Source organism: Buceros rhinoceros, unplaced genomic scaffold, assembly GCF_000710305.1.
Source record: "Buceros rhinoceros silvestris isolate BGI_N320 unplaced genomic scaffold, ASM71030v1 scaffold4523, whole genome shotgun sequence".
Taxonomy (NCBI): domain Eukaryota; kingdom Metazoa; phylum Chordata; class Aves; order Bucerotiformes; family Bucerotidae; genus Buceros; species Buceros rhinoceros.
This window is the reverse complement of record NW_010405245.1, coordinates 28,667-51,225: the sequence shown is the minus strand read 5'-3', so window position 1 is coordinate 51,225 and position 22,559 is coordinate 28,667. Positions and strand designations below refer to the sequence as shown.

At 35.4% G+C, this 22,559-nt stretch overlaps 1 protein-coding gene across 1 annotated transcript in view; it reads left to right on the top strand.

The window, feature by feature from the left end:
* LOC104491255 (regulating synaptic membrane exocytosis protein 2-like) overlaps positions 1-22,559 on the top strand; it is a gene marked incomplete at both ends in the record, with an annotated part of 61,898 nt that overhangs the window by 16,403 nt on the left and 22,936 nt on the right. The window contains 6 exons of the mRNA XM_010133642.1: positions 1,079-1,146; positions 2,816-2,935; positions 4,748-4,847; positions 5,643-5,766; positions 11,156-11,202; positions 12,350-12,462. Coding sequence (XP_010131944.1) covers positions 1,079-1,146; positions 2,816-2,935; positions 4,748-4,847; positions 5,643-5,766; positions 11,156-11,202; positions 12,350-12,462 — 572 coding nt within the window. The remainder of the gene's footprint in view (positions 1-1,078; positions 1,147-2,815; positions 2,936-4,747; positions 4,848-5,642; positions 5,767-11,155; positions 11,203-12,349; positions 12,463-22,559) is intronic.

The following is a 22,559-nucleotide window of genomic DNA, read 5'->3' as shown; positions in this document are numbered from 1 at the left end:
GGCAAGTGTTAAGACTGGGATTAGAACTATTAGTTACATTTCAGCAATTTATTGATGTAGATTCAGAGGAATAGATTGAGCAATATCAAAGCAGGTTCTGAAGTAATGGAAATAGGAAAATGTCTTTTGTGGTCTGCACTAAAAAGCACAGAACTACAATGGTTTAGTGTTCTTTGAAATTCAGTGAAATGACTATTCAGTCGAATAGTCAACGTTTTTCCTTGCATACAATAATATCAAAATAATATGTATCATGTAGCAACAAAATATTTTTCATGTAACATGTAGTAACAATGATGAGGAAAAAAAGAGGAATGAAATAATGCATAACGTGTGGGCAATTTTAAATTTGCAGTTTTAAGTAACTACACAATAGAGAATGTTTTATTAAAATACCCGAGTCATTCTTCAGTTCTATGGACAACAGCATTAATTTAGACCTTTCCTTCAAAACTTTTAAAAAACTTTCTTCCTATCATGTGTCTGCCATACAGGTTAAATTCTGATTCTAAAATATATCTATACACCTTGTCAAAAGCCTACACATATATTCTCAGTTTTGATGTACCTGTACTTCCAAAAATTCTTCCTGATGTTTTACCAGCTGATATTTCTTTTTATCACAATAAATACTAGTTTGTGATAGAAAAGCAAAGTAATATGTTCCTTCAGACAAAACTGTTTCTTTAGATTATGATAAAAACTCATTCCATATTCAAATGCTTTCCTTTCTGAAAATTTTGTTAGGAATACAATACAGTTTGCCTTTTCATTTAGTTTACTCTAATTTCATAGAAACAGTTGAAAGCTCTGAAGCAACAATGCTTTACAGTGTACATCATTTTATGCCGATGTAGGCACACACAAACATACCTCCTTCCTCACGATATTTCATATTCCATGTATTCTGTTGTTGGAGCCTTAACTTCTTTTTCTTGGAATCGCTTTGCAAGTCCTGCTAGCAGAGGTTATGAATCAGATAGTATAATCAGAAGTACTTACTAGTTTGCTGTATCTTTGTCTGTCCTTTTTTTCACCTTTCCTTTACTGCACTATCTTGTCTGTCTGATTCTCGCAGGAGACATGGATTACAACTGGTTGGACCATACGTCTTGGCATAGCAGTGAGGCATCCCCAATGTCTTTGGTGAGACATGTGGAGCCTTACCATTTAGTTTCTTTTATCATTTCACACTTCCTTTGTTTTATTTACACCTTTGCATGTTTTCTTTTTTGTGTTCTCTTTTTATCCCACGCCTATAGGGGACAGTCAAAGGGGAAAAAGAAAATCTAGTGAGCAGGCAGTTTTGTCGGATTCTAACACCTTATCCGAGAGGCAAAAGAAAATGGTGTGCTTTGGTGGCCACTCTTTGGAAGAGGACTTGGAATGGTCTGAGCCTCAGATAAAAGACTCTGGGGTAGATACATGTAGTAGCACAACTCTAAACGAGGAACATAGCCATAGCGAGAAGGTACTGAAATTACGGAGCCTGCATTTTAACCTGCTCATTTGGTCTTTGTTTGCTCTCTGTCACTCATTAAAATAGTGCATAAAATTAAAGATAGGGTGTTTCTAGAGACAATGTAGCATTTCTTAAGGTGCAGAAAAGAAAAACAAATGAAAAGTCTCTGCGTGACTGCAGCTTTTACTGTTTGGCAGCCTAAGAAAAAAAATTGAGAGGCGTAAAGGAATGTTCTTCTTATGGTTGCATAATAGCATATCATGGTATTACCTTCAAGTATAAAGTAATTAACAATAAGGATTCTACTGATTGGCTTATTTGATTTACTATGTTCAAACTCCTGGGGCTGAAATTAAATTAACATTTAAACCCCAGGTGAAAATGGAAGAAAATTGGGTCTCTCTGCACAGAAAAGTTGTTTTTCTTTTTTCCCTTTCACTGTCATGGTTGTTATTTTGTTTTGTTGCCATGCCATTTTTTGTGTAGTATTGTGCAGAATTAGAGGCTTTGCCATCTGCTTTGGTATTTTTTGTTTTTGCTTTCTGTTTGATGGAGATTATGATAAATCTTTTTAGAGTTATTAATTATAATGGGAGCAGATTTGTCTGTGCCTGCTAATTTTGCATGAAATAGAGCATGAAATAGTATTTTTCTGTGAAAAAGTGCTATGATTACACAAAACAAAATGTGAACATCTTATTAATTATGCTAATGTACAAATGTAACTGTGCCCATGTATAGTAATGGAATAATAAAGTTCACTGTAACTATGCTTCATATGTGAAGTATTCCAAGAAAGAAATGGTACATTTAAATAGAATAATGACTGTACCATTTAATATAGTCTATAATTTTTAATATACTCCTACTCAGAGAAAGTAAAACACCAAAAAGTTTGTCAGTCTTAGAGAAAACTGACATGTTTGGAATAGTGGAAAAGAAGAAATGTCTTACATCAAAATTCTGTTTTAGGTTAAACTTCTTTTTCAGTACTACTCTATTCTAGACCTCTGCATTTGTTTTTGTCAGTGCTCAGGTGCGATCGCCATTGTGTGTAGATAACTCTGTGTAGTTGTCTATATCTGACTAATCAAGATGCAAAGTTCATTCTAGATATTTGCACATTTGATTTAGTAAAATAGATGTTCTTAAATATTAGACATACATTGTGATGGACCATATATTCAAATAAATATTTTTATCACAGTTTTCTGTCACACTAATATATCACACATTTGTGTAATCATAATACTTCCATGGCATTTATAAAATATATCAGGAATTGAAAAGTATACTGAAATATTTTTCTTTAAAATTCTGTTCACTGTGTTTTCCATTCACGCCATATGATAGCATCCAGTAACTTGGCAACCATCCAAAGATGGAGACCGTCTCATCGGTCGGATTTTGTTAAATAAACGACTAAAAGATGGAAGTGTGCCTAGAGACTCGGGAGCAATGCTTGGATTGAAGGTTGGTGATGAATAATTTTGGAAATAACAACTCTCTCAGTTAAACAATTAGCTTTATAATGAAAGCATTCTCGTATTACATAGTGTATCTGTACTGCTATCTACAATGTCTTAGAATTCTCAAAATTTCCATACAGAGACATTTACTATTCAGTTACCACGAGTAATTTTACAGTGTCCCTGATGGGCTCAAAAAACTGTGTTTTTCTGGAACACTAGACATGTTTTCACAAGTTTGGTGAGAATGTCGGCTCTGCAAGGCACAAATTGCATCCTTGCTGGGCAAGCCAAGCCTTGTCCACTTTCCTCAGTATTGAGCATTGCACCATGATGTAACTTCCGTGCCCCAGAGGAGGAGAGAAATGTGAAAAATAAATGACCTCTTTTGACGATATGGGGGACATCTGGAAGTTAATGTCATTTCGATCCAGAGTCGAGTCTGCCAATCAAAGAGCCAGTTTCTGGATATTTTTTCCCCTGTGATTGTTTGATTTGCTACATTTTAAATACACAAGACAGAAAATTATTTCGTATTTATTGTATATTATCACAAAGTAATGAGTTTGCATCTTTTTTGTGATGCAGTACTCTATAAACACATTATGAAGTTATTTCTACCTTGTATCTTGAGTTCATTTTTGTGTGATATTATTTTCAGTTCCAGCAATACTAGTATAAGAATAGGAATGAATGATACACGGTAAGTGAAACAAACGTATATTTATTTTGATTCAACATCTTTGTTGTAAGAAATAATGCAGAAGTTGGATTAATTCTTCATTCTCTATTTAGCATGACACTGATCTCCCTTGGGGTACACAGATTAGTCTATATTAAAACACAGGGATTGTTTACAACATATACTAACATGCTTTGGAAATTTTTGAATTTTTTATTTAATTAACAAATTTTATTTTGAAGTCAGTGAAGATGACAGCTGGGCATCACATTTGGTATGTGTGATATTTTCTTAATGTCAGAAAATGCAAGAGAACAGACAAACAGTGCCACTGTGTAAAGTACTTTTTGTTTAAACTTCTATGTTTAAAATTCTAAAATCTTCTGTTATAAAGATGAGCTCTTCACTGAGATTCATGAATAGTTTAGGTTAAAGAGTAACTACTTTTTAATCTCAATAGACATCTGAAAATGGTGATTTTAACAGTTATTACTGATGTGGATTTTCAAATATTTGCATTATTTAAACCTAAACTGGATTTAGTATTGCAAAGTTTAAATCCCAGTATTAAGACTGTTAAGAAATCTTAAGCATTTGAAGATTATGCAGTTATAACTGATTCTGATATGTGATTCTCTTGGTTCTAAGAGAAATATTAAGGTCAAGCCTGCTGAAGTTTCCTGTAGAGAAATCTTCAGTATGACAAGTATTTTCATCTGACTTGCCCAACCAAAGTGAATTTGATTAATAGAGTCATTTGATGCTTAATGTGAACATCGTGAGTTCTGTAGCATTAACATATCTGTTTTCAGTTAAAAGTTATTGAAGTAAGCACTCTAATGACTAATACCTCCTTTTTGTGTGTGTGGTAGTTTATAGTACAGTGAAATACATATATTTGCTAAAGTTTAAAAGGTTTAGAGTTCTGTGTATGCATTATGTTTAAATTACACAAAGAGCCAGAATAGGTATAAACATAACCTGTCGTAGCTAAAAGTCTGTGGTGTTTTTTTCAAGTCTTATCTGGGCTACCTGAAAACCATGGAAAGAACTGAATAATTCTTTCTGCTGCCAGAATTCTCAAGTTGTTTAAATTAATTTTCATTTTATGAAAATACTTCCTCTTTGAAACAGGTAGTAGGAGGAAAGATGACTGAATCAGGTCGACTCTGCGCATTTATCACCAAAGTTAAAAAAGGAAGCTTAGCTGACACAGTGGGTCATCTTAGACCAGGTAAGTATCTACCATAGTCCTATACCGCTGAGTGTATACTTCTGAAGGTGACAAGTGACCAAGTTTAGTTAGATATGGATTTATGTTAAATTGTTGTGACAAACTACTGCAGAATTCAGCCCGATATTCAGTTACTAGATGATTGATGTTACTGCTTTTGCAAAAGATATAAATTCTCATGTTGTTCAAAATAATATTTTAACACTTTTATTTATGGTTTTATACTCAAAATAATATTGCACTGATGTCCTGCCTGGTCATTTTGTAGCATATATTTTATTTAAAGCAAACCAAGCTATTACAAATGTGTGAAAAAACTAGATTGGCTAAGAAACTGTTTGTATCCCAACATGCAAACCATGGATTGCTAGATTGAGGAATGTGCAAGAAATATTAACTATTAACATTAGAACTACCCGAACCTTAAATATTATACTTGTAGAGGTAAATGGATCTTCAAAACAGTAAGTTGATGAGATACGCTGTTCTAAAGATCTGCATTTTGTAAAGAGCCTGTTGGGGTTTCTGTAAGCCACAGCTGCCAAAGTGACTAAGAGCTATACGTAATTCAGTAGGGGTCCTACTGAGATTATTGTTTCATTGAACCTTACATATTTGAAGCTGAGTTGCAGAAAGCCTTTAATACTCCGGACTTTTCTGTATGAAGGACTTCAAACTTGTTCTGCAGCACAGGTTTCACATTTCAGTAAGCTAACAGTAGAATGGCTTAAATTTTTGTTTTAAGTGCAGTCTGCAACAGGCTCCCTAAGCAGGGTGTTATTACTGACATTATAGGTGATGAAGTATTAGAATGGAATGGAAGGCTACTACAAGGAGCCACCTTTGAGGAGGTGTATAACATCATTTTAGAATCCAAACCTGAACCACAAGTGGAGCTTGTTGTTTCAAGACCAATAGGGTAAGTAGTTTCAAAAAATTACTGTGATATATATGATAAAAATGTTGCTGAATTTCACTTTTAGGGCAGAGCATGTCAAACATTAATAAACATTGTAAACAGTAAAACAGTATGCAAAATTCTGTGAACGAAAAGCATGGCTAGAATGATAGATCATGCCAGTAAGTAAAAAGACCTGGTGTTAAATCCTCTATTCTTTCTATTCTCTATTTCTTTCAGAGAGTCTCAGGCATTATCTGCTAATATGGTCAAAAATAGATTCCCTTTTGTGAATTTTTTTAGATCCAGCCTACATTGTCTCTGGAACTGTGGTTATACTGTTCGTTGTTGCAGTTCTTAACTCTTGATTTTTATTCCTCCATTCCCATTATTATATAATATTTAAAATTATATATTCATATTTGTCTGTGAACTGATGAATTCTATTGAGAGTCTGCAATGTAGATTTTTGCACAAAATACAGTATGCTAATAATATAACTAATGTGCATTGGAAAGTCTCAAATCCACATTCTCATCATCTTCTTCTCTGAAATATATTAAATTGTTGCTTGTTACCTAATACAGAACATATGTGAAAGAACAGCTATCATGGTGTGGGACTTTTTCTTTGGTGGGTTATATTGCCGAGTTTTCTTAACTTTCAGACCTATCTCTTGATGTCTAATCTTGAATTTTTCTTGCATAGCAGTAGTTTCTTTGTTACATTAGGCTGTGAATACTTTCCTGTCATCTGTTCTTTTTCTTCCAAGTTCCTATAGCCTACAGTTACATGCATCTTTTTAATTGCTCCATTAGAAGTTCAATAGCTGAACACACCAGGGCTGTGAAGAGGGGGATGCTTATCACTGAATTTGAAGATGCTTAAGAATTTTCTCTTTTCCCCCATAGAATTTATTATTATGTATATGATGCAACTGGACAGGGTGCTAGGTTATCTCATCTAGGCTGTCTTTTCCATGTGAGGTTGGACCAATGGTCTTTTAAGATCCCTTCCAACCTGGGCTTTGCTATGATTCTAAGATTATATGCTATTGAATATATTTTTCCCTTTGTTTTGTATAAGATACAATTACCTTACTTTTATATGAGAAAGCATAGGTAATATAACAACTAAAAATTAAGAAGTATAAAAGAAATCTAGAACCATATAATTCGAGAATGGAGGTTCAGTGACGAGAATTTGTGGGTTTGGCTATAGTAGGAATTTTATGTTTGACACATCAGGAACTTATCGTGTAGGAACTCAATTCGGTTTAACAATTTTAATCAACTTGTTACTAACAAAACCTGCTTTACCTCGCCAGTGAGATGGAAAGGTTATCTCCTACATACATGGATTTACCTTTAGGGTAAAGGCTGTATCATGTGTCCTATCCTTGAAAATCTTTGCATAACATGGCAGTTTGTAGGCATAATAGTAATGCCAAGGGACAGACTGCATTACTAGAAGAATATTGTCTCGCAAAAGGAGGTCTCCAATTAATTTCATATAGGGGTAAGACCTTTCACCGTTTCTCTCAAAAAGAAGCTTATAAAAAAAGTTTCAAGGAACTGCTCACGTTTTTAAAAGATTCAGTCTTTTTTCCTCTTTCTGCATTTTTTTAATTGTGCAAAACCTCCTGTATTCTTTCTTATGCCTTTATGTTTCCTGTTGGTTGTTTACCTTTCTTATCATCATGTCTTCTGTTATGTTACCATGTGCTCCACTTGTTGTCACTAGAGCACCTCATCTATAATTCCTTAAAGAAAGTGATGTGGGCTCTCGAGATGCCTTCTTCAGCATTAACTGCTTGCTATATAGTCTGAAGAACTGAATCAGATCAGGGCTAAAAAAGTTGTTCTGTGTACTTGATTCCCATTGTGGTTTTGCAGTAGATGTAAAAGAGGGTTTTCACCTTCAAAACTCCAGTTACTAATCTAAATGGGTTTATGACTGAAGACTTACTTTCTGCAAGTTGGTAAGGTTTTAGATTCTGGTTAGGTGTGTGTAGCTCTTTAGATTTTTATATTGACAATGCAATTTCATATTTTATTTATGAAATTTGAGGTGATGAAATGGTTATGGAAATACCCTATTATCTTCGCAGTATAGAAAATTTTAGTTCATAATCAAATGGACTATAGAAATAGAAATCTTATGCTTGCCCAAGGAAACATAAACCATAGGTCTGTGTGCTGAGCCAGGGAATAAAGTTTCAATGTATTTAAAATCATTAGAAGTTCAGATTTACTAGATATCAGAAATGGTAATTATTTCAATTAATATAATTGATGCCCACTTGAAGAATTTTATTTTTGCATTGAGGTATATCCTATTACTTGTAAACAGTCTTTTGATGGTGTCATGGCAACAGAGTAGCACATGCCAGAAATCTACAGACAGTTACTGGCAGTTATCTTAGTTGAGAAAGAGAACCTGTTGTCACATACTGATGTTCTGAGTACAAAAACAAATTCCAGTAAACATGACTGTTAATTCTTCATCTTATTATGGGCTGACAGCTGTGAAAAGTGAAGATGACAAGCTAAGCTATAAAGGAGCTTTCTATTTTACCTTCCTTTAAAAAAAAATTATCATACCATTTTGGCATGCAATTCATCCCCTTTTCTCTCTTAAAATAAAAACTGATGGCCAAGATGCTACTTTGTGTGAGCTGGCTGTCTCTTATACACAAGAACTTGACCATTTTCTGCTTTCTAATTCTCAGAAATATTTATTTTAAAATGTATGTTATTTTCATAGTTACTACTAGTTTGAATTTGGAAGGAATGTTGCATTGTGTTTATTAATTATTCTACAAATCTGCTTGCAGTGAACCATATCTTAAAATGTAAAGAGATGCCCAAAACTACTTCTGCTTCTCCTACATCTGTTTATCTCAGTGAGAGCTCGTTATGGGAAATAACATTCATGCTACTGTGAAATACACAGGGTCTGAATGCTTTAGGAATATAAATGATAGCATTCAAAGCTTTCAAGTTTATTCTTTCAGCCTTCTATAAAAAACCTCATATTCAGTCTGTTCACAATGATGCCTGTTTTCAGGGTTTTCTCCTCAAACTTCTATGATAGAAATACTTTTTTGGAAATTACAAATTAGGCTAAGGAGTGTATTTCTGAGCAAAGTAACGGGCGAGTACTGGGTCCCTTTATAAATTCTACGTATATAAAATACGCAAACTTAAATACTCCTTCAACAGCACTTGTAGGTTTCTGGCAAGTTTTGCGTACTCATAAGAGAGACAATGATTTTTCCTTGTCTATGGTGAGCAGTTACAGCACTTGCATGCCTTCTGATTTGTTTGAATTATTTGGGACTGTGCAGAAATTCACTCTGAAAGATTCCTCAGTTGCTTATTAAAGCTATCTTTCCAGTGAGTCTTCAGAAATGTTTGGAAATGGTATACCAAAAAGGAACTAGATAAGTTTTGTTTATATATAGACCCTTCTTTTCACTGTATGGGACAGTAGATATCACTGACAGCATTTTTAAGTTTCCGTTCCTTTTCATATACGATTATGGTGGGTTGCCCTTGGTTGGCCACCAAACGCCCCCCCAGCCGCTCCCACCCTTCCCTTTGTCACAGGACAGGGGGAGAAAATAGGACAGAAAAGTTCATGGCTTGAGGTAAGGGTGGGAATATCACTCAGCAGTTATCATCATGGGCAAAACAGCTTAGCTTGGGGGAGATAATTTTAATTTATTAGGAATTAATAAGAGAATAGGATAGCAAGAAATAAAAACAAAACTAAACCCCCCTTCGCCTCCCCTCCCTTATTCCCAGGCTAAAATTCACTCCTTTGTTCCTGGCTCTTCCACTTTCCCCCACTGCCAGGCAGCACAGGGGGATGGGGAATGGTAGTTGCAGTCACTTCTCCTCCCCTCCTTCCTTGGCCTTGGTGTCGTCAGGGATGTTTATCATGTTTTTTTCCTCACTATTCTCTCTCACAGCTGCTGAATAGCTTTTTTTTACCCTTTCTTAGACACATTATCACAGAGGCACCACCACCTTGACTGACAGGCTCAGCTCTCTCCTACGGGGGGGCCACTACAGTAGTGTCTGGAGCCAGCTATGTCCAGCAGAGGGCAGCCCTGGCCTCTCCTCACAGAGGCTGTCCCTGCAGCCCCCACTGCCAGCACCTGGGCACTGACAACCAATGCAACCTGGAAGAAACCAACTGCACTGAAAGATACATCATGATTTTAAATATTGTTCTTGCTGTCACTCGGAGCTTAAGTTCTTCATCTTGCCTCTGAAATTATTTATTAGCGTATTGATAGTTTTTATTAGCATACCATAATGATTGCCCCTCATAGGAAGAATATGTGGTCGCTAGTCATTGCGATTGAGTGCTTTAAAATTACATGTACTCTCAAGCTGTACACACAATTTAATACAAGTGTTGCAACCTCTCATGTATATGCAAGTATGAAATTTTGCCAAATGAAATTGCACATTTTAGACATGGAAAAAGTAAGATTGTCTAAATTTGGCGTTCAAGGATAGAAAAAGACATATTGGAATAGTCTAGTATGTTTGAGTGAGGGTCCAATAAATTCAGTTCACAGACTCACAGAATCGTTTTGGTTGGAAGAGACCTTTAAGATCGTCAAGTTCAACTGCTAACCCAGCATTGTCAGGTCACCACTAAGCCAAGTCCCTCAGCACCACATCTACACGTCTTTTAAATCCCTCCAGGGATGGTGATTCCCCCCCTTCCCTGACCAGCCTGTTCCAATGTTTGCCAACCCTTTCTGTAAAGAATTTTTTCTGAATATCCAGCCTAAACCACCCTTGGCTCGATTTGAGGCCATTTTCTCTCATCCTATCACTTGTTACTTGGTAGAACAGACTGACCCCCACCTCACTACAGCCTCCTTTCAGATAGCTGTAGAGTGATAAGGTGTCTTCTGAGCCTTCTTTTCCCCAGGCTGAACAACCCCAGTTCCCTCAGCCGTTCCTCATCAAACTTTTGGTCTAGACCCTTCATCAGCTTCATTGCCCGTCTCTGGACACACTCCAGCACCTCAATGTTCTTGTAGAAATGTATGGAGATGTCATAAAGTCTCTTACTCACAGTTTTAGTCTACCATTAACTCTGAAATTGTTGTTTTTTTCAATATTATTTACTGAATTGTTTTATTTGTGACTGTGCAGCCTCTGACCTGCATCCACCAAACCACTTGTTCTATAGGCTTCAATTTGCCACTGATATTGCTTATACTGGGTAAAAGATAAATATCCTCCGTCGCTGAAGACAGCCAGCAGATCATACACCTTTCCTGAGGCATTCCATGGTGGCTTGAGAAATGTTATAGTGTAACTGAAATTTGAATATGCTTGTTAGATAAAGGATCAGCCTGTCTTAATTTTCCTAATTTCAGGGACATTCCCAGAATACCTGACAGCACACATGCACAGCTGGAGTCCAGTAAGTTTCAATTGTGGGGTAGGAAAATCTTCTCTCTCTTTTATGTAAGCACAAATAAATTGAAAAATGTAATCTACAGTCAGTATAGCTCTCTGTTTGTTCGCATTTGTCTCAATATGTCATCTTACTGTTATCTAGCAGCCTTTGTTTAATAATAAACTGTCAAAAGTCACAATATTTTGATTTAGGCTTGATATTTGTGTATAACCTTAGGCTATTTTTGATTGAAAATAAAAACATAATTCTAACTAATATACAAGAACACTAATAGTAATTTTTAATTTCCTTTTTTGTTGTTTGCATTTCAATTGAACCTTATAAAATGAATATGGGGGTGAAATTTTCTTTATGTACAGCCCGAGAGATAGCTACTTTGTAATCAGAATACTACTGCTTTATTAGAACCATTCAGCACTCCTTAAATCAGCTAAAGCAGTATTTCATGTGGGGAAACATAACTTGCTCTTTGGCTTAGCTCTAATAAGGTAGATTTCAGCCTGGAGTAATTTTTTGTCAGTGTTTGAGAACTCTCTTTTAACAGAAGCCATGAATAAATGCAGTGGCATAAACTTGATTATAATAGCATGAAAAACTCCTCCAATAACTGTTCACTGATAGCCAAGTCTTAAAATAAAATCCATTTTATGTTTTGTGAGATGTGGATTGTCTTTTGTATTTATAAAAATATTTTACTTTTACGCTGTGTTTTATATGTCAAAACTTGTCCTCTGACAGTTTGCAGGCCTTGTAGATTTAAAACAAAATGCACAAAACCTGTTACATTCACATTGATGTAAAAATCTAATTAAAAATTACTCATTAAAAATGTACAAGATAGTAAGTTGGAAGACTGAATTACTCTGAGCACAGTAAAGTATTTGCTATTTAGGAATATTGGACCTTCAACTTACTGACACAATTATAGTCAGAAATATCTGAATAGACTATTTTTCATCCTATAAATAAAAAATTTTGCTTGCCTCTGAGCAACAAATTATTTGGTAATTTTAAATAGATTAAAAAGTTGTGTTTATTTATCACATCTTTATTGTATGTTTGCTTATATTTCTACAATTTCTATTTAAAGAACATTATGAAAAATGTGTAAGTGCTACTATTTATAAAATATTCTTATTTATAATTACAGGTTCTAGTTCATTTGAATCTCAAAAAATGGACCGACCTTCTATTTCAGTGACTTCTCCTATGAGTCCTGGCATGTTAAGGGATGTTCCACAGTTCTTGTCTGGACAACTTTCAGTATGTAAACATTTCATTGATATTAAAATTGTGCTTTTTGCAGCGTATACAACTCTCACTGCAGAGTGCAAGCTACCTCTAAAAAATTTCTCGTGGCACTAGCTAAATTTTTTGGCTAATGCAATATAATCTCAGTGTAGCCAGGGCCATAGTTTCATAAGGACATTTCATTTCATTAGCTTTTGGAAATTTTATACATGTTGAATTAGATATATATATTTATTTATTTATTAAGCTAGACTGGTAGAGTCAATTTTTCGGAAAGGGCTAATCTTGGCCTCCAGTTGTGTTTGTGCTGTTGAGTGTATACACTTTTTCAAGTGTAACACGTACTGTTGGTAGATTTTATTACCTGTGTGCTTGGACATTAGCATTGCTTATTTCTTATGCACTAGCTTTCACATGTACCGTTCCCCAGATATCCCTTTGATTGTTTACTTACGTTGTATCCTTTGTACCAGTGTGACTCACTTTCGTCCTTTGCTATCATTAAGAACAAAGTTTGTGACATGGATGTTTTCTTTTAAAGGGTAATTTTGTGTACTAAACTAAAAACCTTGGGTTTTTTACACCTCTCTGTGTCATTTACAACTCCAAAGTGTGATTTTTCAAAAATGTTCAGTTCTGGCCTGGTAACATTGAAAAGAAGAGGAAAATGGAATAGAATAAGTGCAAAACGGGTGTTAAGCAAGTTTGAAAATGTCACGTTCATATTTCTTCCATGTTGTTTAGGTGAAGATAATGAGTGCAACATAAAATTATGCATAAAATATAAGCAGACTGTTTATAGGTGTCATAGAAATGGTTTATGGTATTGATCAAGGAGAGGAAGAAATATTTTTCTATCTGTTCAGCAGCTGTGTTGGCTCCATTTTGCAATGCATGAGACCTACTCATCTTGCTCATCAGACCAACCATCCTCAATATATAAATTTTAATTTTCTGCACCTGTTGTACTTAACTACTTTAAAGACTCAATCCTTTGGACAAATGGAAACCTAGAAATCTTGACTGTAGAGTGCAAAATACTTTGCACAAAATACAATGACAAGTGAACGTGAACATGAACTGTCAAAATACACGGACCCAGGATTCTAAAAAAAAATTTAGTTTTACAGGACAGCAAAAATTCTTGATAGTGGAAACAGGGGGGAAGAAATCTCTTTTGGTTAGATCTCATAAAAGATTTGACTGTCAAAAGCTTTGGTTCCCAGCTACCAGCATGAAATTCAAGATCCAGTGTCAGCTGCTCTCCAATGCACAGACACTCCATAATGATCATCCAAATAAGAACCACACAGAATTGACTTCCTCACTTTCTGTTTCAAAAGCAAAATATTCAGGAGTTTAGGATTAGTAATTGAAGTCAGTAAGTCTGTCGATTTTATGGTTTGATAGGATATTGCAGTTTGAGGTGCATAAGAATAGTATCAGGAGACTTGGAAGTATATTCTAATTTAATGAGAATAACAGAATTCACAAGGTTTTATATCTCAGAATGGCATATAAATTCCATGTTTAACTCAAGAAGGCATCTTTATTTTTAATTTTTCTTATTTCAAGGTACAAATTCTTCTATTAATAAGTAAGTTTATAGCATTTCCTTCCATCTGAGGAATCCAAATAATGTTAGGGGACATTTAAAGATGTTTTCCATGTTTGTCCTCTTTGTACTCCCTTGTGTACTCTTTGCAGTTATATACAATACTCCCTACTGCACAGTATCCTTGTTTCCCTCAGAGAGCAGCTGACAGCTGAGAACGCACAGCTCCAGTTGACTGACACTGAAGTCAGAAATGCTCAGTAACTCTATAAACTAAGATCCTGCTGTCTCAATGTAGACACCTAACATTAGTAGACAGTTTGAAAATTTGAACACTTATCTTACCTTGCCAGCTAAAGAAAAGTTGTAAATAGCTATATTTCATTTTAATCAAGGTAATGGTACCACCCAGCTCCTGCTGCTGTTTGCTCAAGGCTTTGGGAGGCTAGTAGTAAACCTTCTGCTTTGCAAGGAAGGGTGGCTGTCAAAATGGCTGAAGATGGTGTGGATAATAGATAGCAACATGGCACCTAAACGGTTGTATTGAAACATGTAGACTGAAATATATTTTTAGAAAAATATGACTTTAAGAGAACCGAAGTATTCTACAGGAAAAGTTTTTTCAAAACACTAAATACCTGTAGTTTCTTTATGCTTTGATATTTTGAAAAATCACAAATTTTTTTACTTTTCAACTTTGGGGGGTTATGTGTCCTGAAGGAGGTGTAATGAATAGCTTTTCCTTCACTTTTTAAAATTCAAACTTTAAAAAGTTTTTAAACTTTGGATGACTTAGTGGATAAAACAACTCTTTGTAGCATTGGAGATGTTTTGAAAAATTAGAATGGACTATGAGATTTTCTAATTTTGGGCCTTTAGCAAAGGTGAAGTAATAAGGAAAAATTGAATTTTAAAAATTGCCTCAAGTTCCAGAAAATATTTTAGTTTGAACACTACTAAATGGACAAACTTTGGTATTTTGGTTTTCCATGTTTTTAATCAGCAATTTTCTGACAGAACAGTTGATAGTACCCTCATTCATTCCAAATAGCTGAGTAAGATGGAAATGGAAGGAAGTACTAAATTCTGAGTGTAATTGGCATCTGCTTTTTATGGTGAGTGCCTAGGCAGAAGAATAACTGAATAACTCCCTGGCAATAGCTGGGAACAGGGTGTTCTTCGTGGAAGTGGTGGGTCAGCTGACATTCTCAGCAATGGTGGCTGAATTCAGACAGGTATGATGCGTCTGAGGGAGCAGATAATAGGCAAGATTTTGGAGGTGTTTCCTGTATTTCCTGTACTTTTGGACAATACCATGTAGTCCTGATGGGCCATTGTTAGGACAGCTGTGGTTATTAGCCTGTGAAATACAAGAGTTGTGGAGATACCTGCAGTTCAGGTGGCAGGATGAAGTACTTAAATAAATACTTTGATATAAGCAGATGCTACAGATGCTTCAAGGGTTTTTACATTGATAGTGTTTTGGAATATATTTCTTTATGTTCAATTTGGTTTTACTCATTTTAGCTGCAGTGATGCCTCTCTGTCTGTTCAGTCTCCCACATTTTCCTCTGTATACAGAGGAACCTGTATCAATACTGAACCTGTTTTCTTCTACTGAGGTTACAGTGACGCTACAGAGCTGGCTAATAGTATTTCCCATGAAGCAAACTAATTCACATAGCTAGGAAATCTTCTTTGCATTAATAATTAATCTGCCAAAAATACATATTTAGCTCAACCGATGAGGTGCAGCTACAGTAAGGTATTGTGTGTTGTATTTTACTATGTTATATAAATAATTTATCTGTATTCTGCGCAGTTTATTTTATGGCATTTTGATTCATGTTGTTCTTTCAGGGGAGTGTCTGACTATTATTGCAATTACTGTTTTGTTATTTGCTTTGTCTGGTTCCTGTTTCTGTGTTTTTTCACTGATTTGTTTTTCCTTTAATATCATTTTGAAAAGCCTGTAATCTTCGTGTGTTGGTGCTCTTCATTACTGCATTCTGGCTACGTTTTCAATACTGCTTGAAAAGTATAATTTGGAATGCTTTTGCAATAGTTAGGATTAGAAACTGGTAGTATGACTAGAAGACCATATAAATGAACGCAGGTGTAAAATTACAAAACTTAATTTTTGTACTGATGGAAATCCTAACAGGAAGGGGATGTCATTTATACAGTTAAACTATTTCCTTGCACAGCTGACCCACAGAACCACTTCAAAAGATTTTCAATACATATTCAGTTTATAAAGCAATAAAATATAGGTATGTTATTTATAGTTGTAGTATCTGTAGCAAATTAGAACATAGATATTGTACATTGTTAAGGACATAATGTGTCAGCTTATTGGGGGAATGAGGTCAAGTATGGGATATGTTCCCCTTCCCCCTTTTCTCCTTTCTTTTCTCCCCTTTCTGCCTCTGTATGAGTAAATTAGTTTCTTTAATGTCAAAACCTGAAAAGATCTAGGTAGTGCATACAATGTGCTTATTGCCCTGCATTTCCAAGGCAGAATATGACAGGTGAGGGTCCTTGGTGCATGGTGGCAGATGTTCTATCCCTCTTAGGGTTGTGATATTCTGGAATGTCTGTATTTCTCTTGTAATATTGAGCAGAAGCAAGCTGAAGATCTACTTTTATTGTACATAAGTAGCTCACTTTCTGGCACCCATACACTGGGCTATGCAGTATTGTCTGTGCAGAGTGAGGGACAGTGCGCAGCTGCTGCACCTCGCAGAGCACCAGCCTGTCATTTTTTTTATATATATATATCGTCTTGCTTTGGTGTGAGAATAGATTACTTCACACATTTTATGGAACAGATTTTTCCAGCATGTGCATGCAAAGTAAGCAAGGAGGTCGGCAGAAGCATCATCGCATTGCCTATCTCCATACTCTGGGTACATTTCTTACAGACGTGAGTGGTACCTTCATTCCATCACTTTGAAATAGATCAATAACTGCAGGAAAACCGAGCAGGGAGGTAATGGAGATTCCAGTTTGTCAGATTGCTGTGATTGTTATGACTTACTCGCATGCTTCTGTTTCCCTACTCACTGGCCCTTTGTGGTATCAACACGTGCTCCTGTTCCTGTGCATTACCCATACTCAGTACCCTTTCTGTGCCACTCTGGCTGTTACCATAATCTGAAGATGGAGAGTGGTTGGTTGGAGTTTGTAGCTAGTCCAAGAACTAGCCTGTATTGATGTAGTCTTGGTGTAGCCACTGGAAGCCACACGGCAATATATGGTCTGAAGTCTTACACCACAAAAATAAGAGTCATAAGTGCATCTGTGTATCCAGTGCAACTACTACGTTTGCTGAATGCTCTAGATCCCATTTCATGCAAGGGTTTTCTATATATACCATATATCATCTCTGTCATGATTGCTAGAGAATTGAAGTACATCAACAGTACCTTCTCCCACGTAATGCTAATACTAGACAGCACTAACTTTCTTTTAATCTTTTTCAAAGTGTTTAGGAGAGCTTTTTATAAAAATACCTCTTAAAGAGAAAACCGTTTAGTTTACTTGCTTTACTCTATAAGGCAACCAAAGCTGCCAGTGCATGAACTGTACTTGTTCCTTTCTCTGATTATGCATCTACAGGCTTCCTGAAAGAGATGATCAAGCTGAACTTGTGTTTCCTACCCCACTTTTAAATCACACTTTGCTGACCTGCTCCTTTTGTTAATTGTTATTTCTAAATCTATTGTAAATGTTATCTGAAGACCTGCAAAGTGAAATCCTTGCTCCTGGGGAATCAGTGGCAAAGTTACTCCTGACTTCCCTTAGGACAAAATTTCCATCACAGGCTTTTGATATGATTTGGTAGCAGATTTGCAGATTTAATTTATGCATTGCATTAAAATACTTTGTGGTAGACAAATATGTCATTGGTGTAAAGCTGTGTTTAAAGTAATAGTTGTGTGTTTTTTTACTTTTGGTCTTTTAGTTTCCAGCGTGTTGTCCTTTTTGGTTTTGTTTTATTGCTTTTTCTTTAATTTTGCTTACCAGAGCCAAAGCCTTAGTAGAAGAACAACGCCTTTTGTTCCTAGGGTTCAGGTAAAGACTTCGTCTGCCTGACAAAAACTAAAGTTGTGGTTTTTTTCTTTTGTTTGTTATGGAAAATGCATAGTAGGAAAACGTTACATTATAGTCCGTTTTCCCATATTTTTAGTGTGTTGCTTTAAACCATATTAACAAGTTTCATGTCATCTTGTGAGCAGCTTGTAAAACTCTGCATGGGGCATAAAATATTAAATTAAAATTTAAAGAGACAACTAGTTTTTGTTTGCTGTTTACCCAATATTAAACTCACATAGGTTTCAATAGCGATAATGGCTATGCATCCCGCATACAAAATGTGTGTACTGTTTAAGCAACAAATAATTTTGTGCTTACGGTCATTATGTAAAGATGAATGTCTCTTTAAATAATTCATTATCATTATTTAAGACATCCTTTTTTGCATTTTCCAAGTAATAGTAGCATCTTGACTGGAAGACAGGCAAAAAATTTGTACCTTGTTTAAAGAAACAGATTCTTTGTGTATAAAGTGTGGTTCTTTCATTTTACAAGTATATCAAAATAATCAAAACTTTATTAAAATAAAAAATAAATATTTCCATTGTGTTGCTGAATCTATTTAGCTTTGGTATTCTGTTTAGGTACAAGTTGTTTGCCTTTTTTCCCTAGGAAACTCCTAAGGTACTGTAGATTAATGCAAAAGTAGGTTTTACTACTATGTTACAATGCTGATCTTGCTTTGCTGCATGTTCTTCAGTTTTTGTAAATAGAATGTTATCATCTACTTTTTTTAGACAATATCTTTATGGAGATGTTAATCTTTTGTGTGAGAGATGTATAAATGTTTCTCTTGTTTGATCAGTTGCTCAAGAAAAGATGTAAAGGATGATCTCAATGATCTGAATGAGATGACTAAATTTCATACTGAAGTGGAAGATCATATATATATTTATAAAGGAATTCTAAATAAGACTGAAAGAAATGGGTTGGTTATTTGATGAAGTACAATTTTTTTTCCACAATATATCATTTCCCAAAAGTAGCCCTTACAACTGCTTAAATGTTAAATCAAAATAAAAAATATAAGAAAAAATTGAGATTAAAAGAGTAATGTCTTGCTAGTATTGTTTTAGGTTAGCATATTATTATGTTCTACTGACAAAAACTTGCTTTATATTAAAAACTTAAAACATCCTTTAGCATGATTAAAAAATGTTGGTTTCTGCTCATGGTAATAAAATTAGAGGGTTACAAATTCAGTAGTAATTTGTTATGTAGTTCATTAAGGTAAATATTGCATATGACATAAGTAGTCTTTTAATATTTATTTTCTTTTTAGATATGTGCAAAACAAAAGAAATGTCTGCCTGAAACATTTCATGAAATACTGTGAAGTAATGTGTAGTAGTTTCTTATTTTAGTAACATTATATAAAATAAATAGACATAAAAATTGTCAGTTCAACTTGGACTAAAATCCTGCAATTAAAATAAGATAAATTACTTTGATCAAATTATTATGGTAGTAATTTAAGAAATTTAAACAAGTGTAATGCTTGATAAAGAATATCCAGCAAGAGGTGAAAGCGTATGAGGGTTACTCTCACCTCTGGTTGGATATTTTTCAAACTGTAGATAAGAAGTATCTTTAGCCCCAATTTCATTTCTGAAAGAATGTCCATGGAGTCGTTGTGGACTTCCCTAACAGGTTTTTGCAGAGATCGATAACAGTCAAAGCTAAACGTAATGTTTGTGACAAGAATGAAATAAAAAGTTCCGTGTTGCCCACTTTTAGTAGGGATGGTAGGTAGTTTAAAATGAATTAATTTAAGATATGTGTACAAAGCAGGCTGTAGAGAACTGCAATTCTTCTTGAAACTGTTCCTTAAATGAGGGCATTAAAAGCAGTCCGGCAGCAGTGCAGAACTCCGGTTACTTTTTGGCGTGAGAAATCCGCTAACTTCAAGGTCTGCGCTGTTGTTTATGGTTGTAGGGAAGTATGCATTACATTGTGGGCTGTGGAATGGCTGTGTCTGTGAAATCCTTACAAGAATGAGATCTCCAAGCGTTCTGTTTATACCTATTTGTTTCATTGCTCTCACCAGGAAATGCACATCTTTACTCTTGCTTGCATCTTCTTTACTTGTTAGCCTGAAACTGATCCTGGTGACAGATGTCCCAGATTCTGGCACAAGTTCCTCTTCTACACTTCTCTCCATGACATTCTATTAATTTTCTAGCCCTTGTATCACTGGAGGATTTTAACCCCAGCATTATTTTTTTATTGGCAAGAAAAACACCCAATTTCTTATATTTTTCTTAACCCGCTCCTTTCTCCTCGATTTTTACTAATGCTGCAGTACTTGGAAAAGTGTGTATTTGTTTCCTGAACTTCCAGTTTCATTTAGCATACCAGCAATTTTCTAACTTCAAGAGTTATGCTTTTCACTATCTTTGCAGAGAATGACTTATTCTTAAATTTGTGTATTCCATGCAGTATCTCTTGTTTACTTGGTGGAGCCTCCTTTTGTGCCAGTGTTTCCATGAAACCACTGGGTTTATTCTAACTTCAAAATTTTCAGATATCTTTTTTGCTTTAATACAGAACATCAATATATTTGATCATGTATAAAAATGTATGCATGCATCTGTTTGGCATTATTGAAATCAAGATGAATTCACTAAAAGAAATCTAGATGAAGGCAGCCTAAATACCTCCATAATTTTCTGGCCTAGAAGCTCTTCAATTTGTCAGGCTTTTCTGGAATTTTTTTCAGCATATCTGATAGCAACTGAAGCAGACAGCAATAATAGTTTTGTTTAGCAACCCTCAGTATTTAGGGTTTGTTAGAGGTATGTTTAACAGCATACAAAGCTCACCTCAGCTACACCAAAAACTTTAGCACTTCAGGGCAGTTCCTGCATCTACATAAGCTTAAGTCCAAGTAAAATCATTGCTGTAAGCATTTTTTAATATAAACTGAGGTTTGGGTTTTTTTATTTGGCAAAAACAGATCTTGCTGGCATGCCTCCTGTTTCAGAATAATGCAGGAAAGAAAAGTAGTATCTCAGTTTCAAAATATTACACTAGTAAACAGCTATGTAGGCTGCATGAAAAATTATGATGAATAACAGAACAAAAATGCCTGGCCAGCTGTCTGTCAGACCCAGTGATGTTTGAGTAGGCTGCACTAGCAGAAATCAAGATGCAGTGCAGGTGGTCTCTCCCAGTGGCACGATTCTTATCTCTTTTCCATGAGAGTCGTAAAGCAACCCTTATATGACAATATAAGAAATATACTCTGTTTTTAAATCTGTAGTTATCACTTAAGATGTTGTGTGCCTGTATGTGCTGTACACAAAACCACATTAGATCTGCATAGTCAAGCAAACAGTCAAGCATTCATGCGATAGAAATATAGGAAGTGGCGATAATAATACTATCTAGGTTTTCATCAATGATTTTCCTTATGCTTGTGCATTAGAGTATGGGTGCTAATTACAAAGTTACTACTTTTCTAGACATTTGACCTCAATCAGTGGCCTTAATAAAATTTCTAGTTAAGATCTGAAAAAAAAAAAAGGATGAAATCTAGTACACTGAATTTATGTCCTTGATTTATGTAACTTATGCTAGTTTCAAATAAGTCTGAGGTGCCTCGGGGAGGAGCTTGTACAGTTGAAGGAAAGAACTAAGTACCTCAATATCTGCAGTGAGTGATCCAGCTCAAATAAAGGACACGTATCCCTATTAACTCTGTTTGAAACTTAGGCTACTCCAGAGGGTGAATTGATTCTCCAGAGGGAGGTGGTGTCTTCTGGGGCTGCAGAGGTCCAAACAGAAATACTAGATACCTGCATCCTCGCTTCTTGGGATACAACACCAGTAGTTAGCTTTTGTATACTGTTCTATGAGTAGGAAGCTCATTCAAGAAAAACCAGGGCATCTGTGGTTTAAATGCTGTCCAAAAAGTGCCCTTATCATCAAGCTATCACACATCCCTTTGTTCTCTAGAGTATGAAGTCTCATCTGAAGCCGAGATACTGTGTGTCTGGGAGTGTAAGCTTGTAGTGATATCAAAGAAAGCTTAATTTTGGTGTAGCAGATTCTAGACATGCTACCCAGAATGTGTATTAGACCACTATTAGTTAGAAACCAGAAAGAATTGTACAAAGCTGGGACCAGACCCTCATCTCTGATCCCTCCTGATGACTACCTTTCATCGCCTGACTGCAGAAGAGTTTGTGTTTCTTGTGCTCTGCATGGCAGTTTTTCTTTCCTTGGCAGCCTGTCTCAAGTGCAGCAGATGCACCCCTCTGTGGACAACAGACCATCACATAATTTCAGGATGCATTCGGTTTAGATGCCTGTTTGCCTGAATGTAGGCTACAATTGATGTTTAGTCAAGAATTCGGTGCACATCTGCCTAGAAAGGGAAGTATACGAGTGTGCGTGTGCGTGGCAAATAAGTTTCTGGGACCTCAACACTAAGAGAAAGATCTTTAGAAGGCAT